Source organism: Cryptomeria japonica, chromosome 5, assembly GCF_030272615.1.
Source record: "Cryptomeria japonica chromosome 5, Sugi_1.0, whole genome shotgun sequence".
Lineage (NCBI taxonomy): Eukaryota > Viridiplantae > Streptophyta > Pinopsida > Cupressales > Cupressaceae > Cryptomeria > Cryptomeria japonica.
Genome location: NC_081409.1, coordinates 840,521,484 through 840,533,912, shown reverse-complemented (window position 1 = coordinate 840,533,912; position 12,429 = coordinate 840,521,484). Strand labels below are relative to the sequence as shown.

The following is a 12,429-nucleotide window of genomic DNA, read 5'->3' as shown; positions in this document are numbered from 1 at the left end:
TTGAGCTACTTGGTTGTGTGTTTCAGCTGCTTGCTTGCTTGGTTGAGCTGTTTAGGTGTTTGGTTGAGCTGATTGGTTATTTGCTTAAGTTGCCTACTTGTCTACTTCACTTGTTGACTTGTGCCAAATTAGACTATTTGACATGTTATCGTTTGAATATTCAAAAGGTTCAATTTCTATGTAGTAGTTTCAAGTGTGTGATAGCAAATGTAACGCCTAGGTTTAGAAAACGGAATAGTATTAATATTTTTTGGTGTGATAGTAAGCGGATGAGCTTCAACGACTTCAAATTTTACTTATTGGCGTCTTTCGTGGTATTTTGGTGTGAGGCGACCAATTTAAATATGTTTTCAATGCATATTCTCCACGCCTTCCTATTTTTGGGTCAACTCAGATATTCAATAACGCCTTGAATTCAAAAAAGGTTATTGCTGACCATTGTTTTTACCATGTTGTGAACGTGGATGGGAGTCAAAAATGTTTGGAGTCAATTATAAAAAGAGTTGATGCATGATTTGTTTGTGTTGTGTGATAACTACTCTTGTGTGACTAGATGGAGATTTTTTTGAGACGAGTATGATGGAGGAGTTGGTTTTGTGATTGACTCGAGCATGGTGTTTTAAGTCACGCGATATTATGACTCAGGAATGATGTTTTGAGTTAAGTATGAAAATCATTTTGTGAAATAGTGTGTGGGGTTAGAAATGTGAGGAAAGAGTAGATATACAGAGACAAGAAGATCATTGCAGACCTGTGTTGACGAACAAAGGGGGAATTTTGTGGCAGACTTATAGTGTTTTCATAGCATAATTGAAGAAGGATTTGTTGCAGACTTTGAAGGAGGTTATGGAGTCGAGCATGTGTGATGGAATCAAGCATATATGTTATGAAATCAAGCTTATCGAGAGTTAAGAACTGTTTTCAGGGGAATGTATGTAATTTTTATATGGCTTCAATGTTTCTGAGTCGGTGCTCACTTATGTAATTTGGGTTGGTGCCCATTTGTTAATCAAAGCCATTGTGTGTCATGGTTTTTTACCCAAAAGGGTTTTCCACGTGAAATCTGGTGTTTTCATCTTGATGTTTGTTCTCTCTATGTTTTATGAGGTTTCATGTTTTTAATAGTTTTAAAATACTGATTCAACCCCCCCCTCCTCAGAGTATTTTTTGTGTGCTCTTCATATAGGTCATGTTAATTGCAAGAGAAGACCTTATTGCTGAGTCACCATCAACTTTTCTCATTGATTTTTAACAGATATGTAATTGGTGTGCTAGAAAATAGGTGAGATGATATTCCTTGTGGTCTACAACTTGTGGCTACAAATTTCATATTCTAGTGCCCTTATGTTGTTAAACGCACTAGTGCAACTAAAGCCATCTGTGGTCTTCTTCAACATTATCTTCTTTTCCCTATCCATTTGTTGTTGTAAAGTTCATCTTGCTATAGGTGGGTTTATGTAATGTCCCCACTTTGAAATAGAATTTAATAATAAATAATAATAATAAAATAAAAATATTAAAGAATAAAAAATAAAAATAAAATAAAAACATAAAAGAATATAATTAAATATAGTTAAAATTTAATTAAGTTAATGAATGGTCAAAAGACAAGAAATGAAAAGTTGTGACTCCCTCAAACATGAGATATAAAAGGTAGAAGGAAACCTCATTTGAGGGGGGAATACTTAAGGGAATCAGAAGTGCAGATCTGATAAGACAACAATGAGGAGGCATGACCCTTTAAATGGATGTCTCTTTTCTTAGAGATGTGTCTCCTCAATAAAATAGGATAGTATAGAAGGATATGGAATGAAGAGAGGAAGAAAGAAGGAAGGTTAATGAAAGAAGAAAGAAATGGGCAAAAAATAAGGAAGTGACCTTTAAGGACAAAAAAGATGAAAGGTCGTGACCCTTTGATAGGATGGTAATTGTGAAAGGTTGTGACCCTTGCCATGGCAAGGCATGATGAAGGGGTGTGACTTCTCCCTCACAATGGAAGATATAAAGGGAAGAAGGCCCCATTTGAGGAGGGGAAGTATATTTGACAAATCTCTGCCTGTATATATGTAATACATGACAATTCCCTTAAGGAATTCCTATCCATTGGGCTATCTTATTTTGGAGAGGAGACATGGTACATACAAAAGATTGCAAGTAGCTCAAAAGCCACGCCAGTAGAGACACCCAAAGTAGGGCGGGAGGCGAGAACGAAGGTTGTCATTTTGTGCTCTTGGGTTGGGTGGAACAGCTCGAGGTGCCTTGTATGGTCTCTCAACTAGTGCTCCCTAATGATGATGAGTTGGTTGAATAGAACTTCAAAGGGAATTCCATATGTACATCTTGGATGTTACAATAGTAAATCTGAATTCTATTTGTTCGATATTGATTTATATGTTTATTTATCTTGTGGTACTAACTTGGTTGCAGGCCCTACATCAGGAAACTGAGATAACAATTTCTATTTCCAAGCATCATTCAAACCCTAATTGAAGAATTTTAGGGCAAATTAGGTTAAGTCCTAGTAGGGGACATTACAGTTACACCTAAGGCACCATCACAGATCTCTTGTATGCAATGATGCTTCTTTGATTGTAACCTCAAAAATACTCACCAACCCTAATGGAGAATACAATATTTGTAATCTGCTCACTGGTATGATATCGCTAGTTCACTTTTCAAAGTACAATAGTCATCACAAGCAATAATGGTTTAGCAGTGCAATCCCATTATTCCAACCACACTCACAAGGGAATAATTAGTACATGTTGAAACCTAAGAGTGAGTTTGCTAGGGAGGAATGAGTTAGGTACCTAATAGAGCTAGTGAGTGTGTTTTTGGGGTTGAAGCCAATGCTTAAAGAGGTCTTTGATGGTGCTTCAAAAGTAAATCTACCCACAACAAAATGAACTTATAAAAAAATGGACAAAGGGAAGGCAATAAGATTGAAAAAGACTACAAATGGCTTTTGTTGCACTACTTCACTTCCCAATATAGAGACGGTAGAGTATGCAATTGGCAATGAACACTTACAGCTTAGAGGCAACTACAACTCACCTTTCTCCCAATGTGACAACCTACATGTTTGTCGAAACCAACAATAAAAGTTGACAATGGCTTGGTGAAGGTTTCTTCAACCTCAATTAATATGGACCAAAATAGTGTGAAACATGAGGGCATGGTTTTTAGTTGAAGGCTTGTTGTAATGTCCCCTTCCTAAGCCAGTTCAGCATGGTGGAGTCGTTAGCCTATTCAGTTGATTCCCGTTGGCTAATGATTAGGGTTAGGGAATCATGGAGGCAATATCAGGTGTGATTTCATATTTTGACAATTGGATGAGCATAATGCTCTTTTTTGGAGCCTTTTCAAGTTAATTATTTCATATTTACTATTTTTAGTAAGTCAATTATGGGCACCAACAGAGTCAATTGACATGCTTGCTATTTTTTGTATTGTCGGTGGATTCAGTTTTGATGATCATCTCGACTTTTGATATAGTCCAAGGACTTTAAATTACATAATGATAAGTTATAAGTTAATAAAGTTAAATTAAAGATTTAACTTTATCATTATTTTAATTTATTTAAGAAAGGGACTATAGAGGCCAATTATTAAATCAAAGGTGATTTATTTTAATGGATGGGCCTTTATTATTTAATGCTACATTGGGAGATTAAAAAGGGAAGTGAATTTTATTAAATAAAAGCAAAAAAAAAAGTGTTTTTTTCAAAGAAACAATGAAAAAGGAAAAAAGCATTCCCAAAAAATAGAGAAAAAGCAAAAATGTGCTTTTTCGAAAAAAAGTAGCCAAAAGTAAAAAAAATATAAGAGGATTGGGGCTCTCATCTGGGCATATGTTGAGTATTGATTTTGATATTGCTTCTAATTTGGGGAGATTGCTTCTTCTCTTTGGTTTGTGAGGATGGAAACCCTTGCAAACAACATTCTTCACGTTGTTGAGGGATACAATCTAGAGAATAATCTGGTGATTTCATTCAGAGGTCACAATTGGGGATATTGGAGTCTACATTTTCAGTTTTGCAGAGCTTATTGAATATTAGATTTAAAAGAATAATTTTGGAGAAGATTGAGGAGGGTTTATTTTCTATTTTGCTGGTTGTATCTTCTCCCTTGCTGGTCAAACACTCTCTTGATGAGCGTCTAGGGTTTTGAGGAGGTTACACTTGCTAGTTTGGTCATTTTGGACCTGCACTTCCTTGCATACCTTCAATGTAGCCTTTGGAGGAGATTGAGGGTTGGCACTCATTTTGAAGTGATATTTTGGTTATTTTTGTGAGCAGCTCAAGCAAAACCATTGCTGCATTTTCTAGGTATGTTGGATTTAGCTATGTAGTGTGTTTTTATGAACTGGGTTGTTATTTTTGAGAAAAAAAGTATTTCCAGATTAGAAATCAAATCTGGAATTTTCAGTTGTGTTATTTCTGAATATTAGTGATTTTCTGAATTGAAAAAGTGTTGCATTATTCTCTCTTTATCTGCACTATTATTGTTACTGATTATATTGCAAGAACTAGTCAAAAACCCAGAAAAAAGAAAAACAAAGCACAAACAGGGCTGCATATTACACTTGCTCTCCTAGACGAAGGTTGGTGATTTGATCCCAAAATATTCCTTGGAGCAATAAATCTAGGGCTGCTAGGTGTGAATTTCCCAAATCTAAGAAGCACAGCTGTCTCCGATGTTGGTTACCAACATGGGTCATGTGTTATATAGGAGGTAATACAGATAACCATTGAAGCAAAACTCAATAATTAGCTTGGTTTCAAATTAAGAAGACAGATTAGTTACTTTTTTTTGCTGTTTCTTATATAGAGTCAGTTTAAAGTTTTTTAAAGAATGTAGGTTTCTCTATTTTTGCATACCACATCCCCATAGATGATTTGTTGGCATTGAGAGTGTAGTTAAGTCCTCCGTGATGTGGCTAAAGCAATTAGGAAGGATTGTTTAGTCAATTAGGGCATGCCAAACTATCCAGATGTAACATCCCATTGGTTGAATTGAAAAGCCCCAAGGGCTTAACAACCCTAACATCCTAGTAACCAATGAATATAAAGTTGATGCCATGGCAGTCAAACAAATCAGAATATTTGTCCAAGATATTAAACCAGTTAAACTTAATGGGAGCTATAAACAATTAGATTATGACTCAGTGTACATCATATTTAAACATGCTACTAGGGCCATTAAGAACTCTTCCTCAAAGTAAGAAATAAAAGAGAGATTATCACCCAGCAAAGAAATCACTCTGAAGGTTTGCTGCATTGGTGCAGGTGCATTCCAACTTGCACCTCCTCTCACACAACTAAGTCAAATACAAGGAAGGGGCAATGAGGCATTGGTATGTAGCCTCTGACTATGTCAACATGGACACTTCTGTTGCACAGCCCTCCTCAGTCTTGATCAAGGATGAGGAGCACAAGACTGCTACACAGGACTTGCATAGTGGAGCTAGAGGGTGGTGAGTGATGCTGGGGCTGCTGTGGTCCTAACAATTTAATTAATGACATTGATGCTCTTAATGAAGAACAACATGATGAATATTGATTTGTATGAATCAAGATTTGACATTGAATTGTCAATTATCACTATCAGCTGTCTTCTTAACTCTTTATAGAACTTGAGAAAAATGAATTGGCACACTGCTGAACCCAAACCGAACCAGCAACACACTAGATAACTGTTCATCTCGAAAAATGTCTTTATAAGAAGTTCTTACGAGCTAATTTACCAACTAAGCCTAAATATTGCAAGCAGATGACACAATAATCAAAACTGTACTCCTTTAGATCAGCAATTAGCCACACACAGTCACAACATGGGAACTCCTATTCCTCTTCTGTGTTCTAGATGGTGTGTTTTCTATTTATAGGAAGCTGCTAGATATTTTTAACTTTGCATACACCTTGATTGATGCCACTATCAAAAGTTAATGTTAAAACTAGTGACGCATACGTGAATTTTTATGCATGGTGCAAGGAAATAAAATCCTAAAAGCAGCAGGAAAAAAAGAACTGATGCACTGTATCAAATGACACTGCTGAGTTAAATGTGTCTCACCATGCATTTTACGAGCCAGAAATGTAATTCAAACAATATGAATGCTGCCAAATAGGTGCTTCAAATGTCTGAGCATGTGGAAATTTTTTAACTAACAGAGGCCTGAAAATAATTGTCGATTTCCAAAAGTAACTTTGCTGTTAGGGGTGTGACAATTCTGGTTGCAATTATGTATCCCTGATACCTACACTCAAATCTAACAATAAATGGAGGATTACCAGAGGAAATTATAAAAGCTTCAAGTTTGACACCAAAGATTTAATTACAAATAGAGGTAACAAAAGTTTCATGGTAAAGACATCCCAAGAGATTGCATGAATGGTATAGTACCGAAATTAAAGTTGATATTTAAACAATAAATCTGGCAACTTATAAAAACAACTTTTTGGCAGTGCTGCATTCAATTACAGAAATAATGTCAAAAGAAAAAAAGAATATTTCTTAGAATTCAAGACATATAATCACAAAATCGACTACCAAGTAGTGAGCAAAGTTTTCTAGTTATAAGGCATGTCAATACTTTAATTACTGCTCAAAGTTTTAATGCTCACCTTAATTTTCTCATCCCTGTAGGCCTCGAGCAGTAGCATCTGGTTGAGGTGAGGATGTTGCAGCAAGTGCTGACTTCAAGGCTACATTTGTATCAGCAAGCTTTTGTTTGCCCTTTTTTCCTGATAATAATCTTGCTATCTGTAATTGAGTTTTAGCTATGATCTCTGTGCGCTTAAGTTCCATCTCACCTCTCCTAACTTCTGTCTCAGCCCTTAATCGTTCTGAGTCCTTGTACATTTCCATCTTTGCCTGCTCAAGCTTGAGGATCGAATCAGCAAAAGATCTTATACTTTCTGCTACTTCGCTGGTTGAATTCTTCCTACGTTTGGATGAGTGGCCCTTTCCTGAACCCTCTCCTGCATTTGCAATTTTGCTTCGAGGGGTACTAGTGTCACTATCCACTGCTGCACTCTCCTTTCTGTTTGGCAAAGTGTTAGATCCATCTTCCTGGTTGCTGTCCTGCATTTGCCCCTCTGCTTCCACCACAATCAGATCTCGATTTCCTTCTATGAATTCACCCAGATTAGATCGCATGTCTTGTGCTTTCTTAATAACTAGGTCTGAGTCTCCAATTTCCACCTTTGGCAAACCTTGTAATCCCAAATCAGTGAGGACAGGTTGCCCACCTGTATCAAGAAATGCCATGCCAGGCTTGGACTGGGGCAATGCAGGGCATCTTAAAAATCCATCCATCCGGGCAAAGAAGGGCCAAGAAGAAGGTCCTGAGCCAGGATTGCAAGTACTAGTAGCCTCGGCTCTATATCGTTTCTTCATAGACTCAATTTTGTTTTTGCATTGTGACTGAGTCTTCATTGACTTAGCTCCTGAACTACGAGAAGAAACCTGTTTTGCAACATCCTCCCAGTCATTTCCTTTGAGCTTTGCTCGATTCCTAAAAAGCCATTTGGACTCATAAGCATCCAGAAGAGTACCAACAGCTCCTTCACTCCATTCATCTCTTTTAATCCTATCAGGGGTCTTTGAGACACCATTTTCTCCTACCCTTGTATATGACTGCTGTAACTGTTGATGCTGGGCCTGTTGTAGTGAGATTTGAGCATGATTCTGCTGTTGTTGCTGTTGCTGCTGAAGTAGATGGTTTCCATTCTGCTGTTTTTCCATTGAATCCAAGTTTCCCATTAACAATAAACATTTACCAATGCTTTTCCTATACAAAATTTGCTAGACATGAAAGCTCATTTTCCTTCCAACAATTAGCCAGGGAGGGGGCCACCTTAATTGCATTTTCCTTGCTTTCCTGATTATAAAATTTCAGTCGACTCAGACTTCACTCTGACCATTAATCTGTAATTAGAAATGATTATTGTCATGCTGAGTTTGCAGATTGGATATCTAAAGCAACTATGCAGTGTAAAGACAAAACTTGGAGGGCAGATGAATATATAGCAATACTACTTTACACAACTTTTGGACTGACACCATATTTAAAACTTTATTTTGTGGACTGGTAGAATACGCAGGCAATTAAAGAGCAACAGACAACTCTATTTCTTGGCCTGACAGAAAACAAAAATAAAAGACCAGATGAATATATAAATACAAGATCCTAAGAACATAAATTAAGGCCCCTTTTTGCAAATACTTGGGCAGCAAGAAAAAGTCTCGTTAAAGTGTTAATCCCATGCATATTCAATGCTAAGATCGAGATTTGCAGAAAAAATGATAGCTGGAAAGTCAAAGGAATACATGAAGCGTGGCTCTATATCTTCGTACCTTGTGGCTGTGAATATGAGTTCTTAACTCTAAACTGGGATCTTAGTCACGCTACTCACCTTCCTTATTGTCTGTTCACACAAGCATCCACAGGATTGCTACAGTGAATAGGCACCGTGAATCAGAGAAAATTTTACGGTTTAAATTTTATATGAGAGATTACAAGCTAATACAGCTAAAGTCAATATAGGATTAGATGATTTATGGTAAAAGAGGCTCGGGTGCATGCAATGCTAGAATACAGATGGATCAGTAAGATTAGGGCTCACTTATAGCCGTCAGTCTAACACAGGGGAAACTGTAGAAAATTTTCTTACGTATTTCAAACTATAAAGAAGAAAAAACATATAATTTCCACATGCGTAGTGATCAGAACAATGAGTAAATTGCAAAAGATAGAACGCGAAGAGTTTTTTCTATAAAATTACCATAATTCTTAAGGGATATGCCAAATGTATCACCGAACTGGTATATTCGTCTAATCCACATAATGAGTTTTAACACGCAAATTATGAAAACAATTCAAGAAAACGGGAACTTGCTAATGAACAATTCGCAGAGGAATTTTGTCAAACAGTTGACAGAAATATCCACTACTAAAAACCATACCTTGAAAAAGGGTTATGAGATTAAACGAGGAACCTTCATCTTTTTCAAAACAGCTGAATTTTACAAACCACACCAGAGATAAAACACTATCAGCAAATTACAGCTGATGGGTACGCCGATCCAGAAGAAAAAAATTAATTTGGATTAATGAAATTGCAAAATTGCGAACTTTAAGATAATTTCTAGTAAGTGAGTTGATGTATATGTGGAAAAAATGGCGAAAAAATGTACCTGAAAGCAGTATGGATAAGGGCATGGTCGCTTCGGGGGAGCAATGGCTTATCGGACGATGGCACGTATAAAAGCTCGTTTATTTGTTTGTTTGTTTCTGTGCGCGTACGATTCAGTCCACTGAGAGAAAAGAAAAGAAATATCTTAGTGGATCGCCATTGATAGTGGCAAAGGAAGAATGGGAGGATGAATGTCGAGCATTTAGTAAGAGTAGCTTGTGGAGTTTACTGCAGTTAGGACAAACCGCTTGGTGTTGGTCACCAAGACACTCATTATATTATAAAATATGAAAGGCATTTATGTCTTTGTGTATCTTAGAGTTTGGATAGCTGTTAGGGTCTATAAGAATGAGTTTTATCATTAGGGATTCCATTTGGGTTTTGGTAAGGCAATTTTAAAAAGTTCGTATAAGTCATTCAATAATAATAGAAGGTGATCTTATGTCAATAATATTGAGCTAGAAAATGAAAGTAGTTAAATTGGAAAATAAATAGCATTCTTTGTGATGCTTTGGAAAGATTATATTTTCTAACAATATTTATCTTTCAACATTATTATAGAGATGGAAATAAGGAAGTGCATTTCTTCTTAGAACAAAGATATAAGTGATGAATTGGAATTTGATTGCTAGATGAGATCTAAGTTTGTGGGATGGCCTAGTCAATTGTTGGGATGTCATTCCTTCTATTGAAGAACCATAATAGTGTTCTCGCCTCTTTTTGAACTGATATATTTAGTTTGTGACATTTGAATTGATTGATGCCATGCATGCCCAATGGGTGAGCTAGTTGAATGGATTAGATTTATGCATCTTTAGAAGTTGGCAAGAGGTGATTTTTGTAGATAGGATGAGTACTTAAGTAGGAATTGGTTTTTGGAACTTTGAATGGGAGGATAATTAGAGAAATTTGGCCTATACCAACCCCTTTGCTCTCTTGGGGAATTCAATATAGTCACACTTTTGAGTTTTGGCCATAGAGTGCTATGAATTTGGGACAAATTGATGCCCTAAATCAAGGATCTGGAATCCTTACTCAAAATTAGGCAGAACAACAAAATTTGGATGCTCAACGGGGATTTTGAACATTTGTTCATAGTTTCTATGATTGAAGAAGTGTATTTGGAAGTTGCTAGACTAGAAATTTTGACATTGTTAATCAAGCGCAGAGGATTTTATGCTCACTTTAGGCCAGCTATGGGATCTTGTTACTAATAAAGGAGTGGATCAAAACCTATTTTCCTCTATGTTTTGTAGTATTTCAATGAGGTGTGGATTGGATAAGACCTTAAATTATGAGATTGAGCTTGGTGTTTTGGAAAAAGTGAATCATATCCCTTAATTGTGAAATATGAAGAACATGATTTGATAGCTTTATATAGGACTATGATGATTGAAAAATCAAAAAAGGTGGTCTGCTAGTTAACTTTACCACTAAACCCATAAAAATTATTTGGTAAGTTTGTTGCTTGACTAAAAACCCCAAAGGGTAGTTAAGTGGTGCATGTTGTATGAAAACTAAAATTCTACCACATTCCACAAACCTATGTGTTGTCAATGAGGATGTAGAAAATAAAATAAGGAGTTAGAATATGCATTCAAATCCTATTCTATACCTAATTACATATTTAATTATATAAATGAATTAAATAAAAAATGAAAGAATCGTGTGTTCTCTTGCTTACATCTTCTTGTTGCACACAAGATTTGTGTGTGGTTGTTCTCTAGTGTATTTGTCCTTGAGAGCTGGTGTGGATGCTCAAATTTACAACATGACTTGGCACCCAAGAAGGATTATAAAAATGGCTTCCAAGATGGGTTAGTTATGGATTAGATAGATGATTGATCAATGGTTGAGATTGATTTAAGAGATCAATTTGATTGAGGTTGGTTGAGAGGATTGAGAGAAGGAGAAGCCTTCAAGTGTCACTTTGTGATTAGTGCAACTAAAGAGGTCCAAGATTAAAGGGACGTGAATGGTCAAGATTCTCCTACAAAGAGATTAAAGGTTGAGGATAAAAAGTGACCTTTTTGAAAATGAAAAAAAAAATCTTTTTTTTGGAGACATGTGAAGGGTCAAGTTTTTCTTAGAGATATGGATGACTAAGATTTGATGAGAGGATTTTAAGAGAAGTGGGATAGATGGGGCAAATGCATGCAAGTTTGACTGTGGCTTAAAAATTCTTTGGAATGTACAAGTGGATTTTTTTAGATAACTAATTGGTTCTAGTCAACTAATGATTTAAGGTGGGAAGATATAAATTAAATAAATAGTTTGTATTTATTTAATTTATATAATTGAATGTGGACTAGAGAGAAAAAAGGGATAAAGGATAAATTATTTGAATTTATTAAATTGATTCTTGGAAGATAACTATAAAAGCTAATTAGATAATTAATTTTATTTAATTAATGCTAGAAGGTGATAAAATTGGTTGTGGTCTATTAGGTGAAACTATATGTCCTAAATCCTAGAGCTTTTCTTCACCTTCAATGTTAGGGGTTCACCTTCAAAAAGGTAAATAGAGGCCCATAAATAGACTTAGGATGGTTAAAGGCTAACTACAAGAGTGGAAAAACACTCCTACTCTTTGGTCTCAACTTAAATCTAAGAGGTTATTTCTATAGTTCACCTAAACAAATCAATATATTAGTTTAGAATGACTAATCATTGTATTACACAACAATTATACCCAATTATGCTCTTAACCCCTACAATTTGTCACTAATTTAAGACAACGCTACTTTTAGTAGAGCTTATTATAACCAATTCTATACCTTGCCTAATACATCTTCAAATGACAATAATTATCAGTTCACAAAATGTGATCTCTTTTAATACATTTTACACGCAACAATGTATACACATGTGCATGATTCATTAAGCATTTGATATTTTAATCCCATTTCACATTAATCCGTAGATATAATGCCAAATCATGAACACCATATCAATTTTCTACTTATATTTCATAAGAACTAGTAAAATATTTTATTTTTTTAAATGAGCGTGGAAGTTTAGTATCTTCAAAGACCAATGCATTATTGGATAATCAAGTTGTGTTTAGTCATTTCAAGCAAAAAATCAATGAGCATTAGAGATATCATTCATATGAATACTTTTACTTAATACACCCTCTTTGAATTCATCAATATTCATATATAATAGATAAACGACAATCACATATAAAAAATATGTCATAGATCAAATGCTACACTATTTTCAAATA

The 12,429-nt window shown here is 35.5% G+C and overlaps 1 protein-coding gene across 10 annotated transcripts in view; it reads right to left on the bottom strand.

Moving 5' to 3' along the window:
• Positions 1–9,467, bottom strand: part of LOC131042020 (trihelix transcription factor ENAP2) — a 66,241-nt gene extending 56,774 nt beyond the window's left edge. The window contains exons 1-4 of one of the 10 annotated variants that reach the window (XM_057975314.2): positions 9,202–9,456; positions 8,971–9,073; positions 8,362–8,459; positions 6,627–7,932 (exon numbers count right to left, since the gene is read on the bottom strand). In XM_057975314.2, the coding sequence (XP_057831297.1) occupies positions 6,637–7,767 (1,131 nt within the window). In that variant the 5' untranslated portion in view covers positions 7,768–7,932; positions 8,362–8,459; positions 8,971–9,073; positions 9,202–9,456 and the 3' untranslated portion in view covers positions 6,627–6,636. Of the gene's footprint in view, positions 1–6,136; positions 6,272–6,626; positions 7,933–8,361; positions 8,460–8,970 lie in introns of those variants that run through there. The other 9 variants (XM_057975315.2, XM_057975312.2, XM_057975313.2 and 6 more) reach the window with 9 other exon arrangements.
• Positions 9,468–12,429: the final 2,962 nt, after the last annotated feature.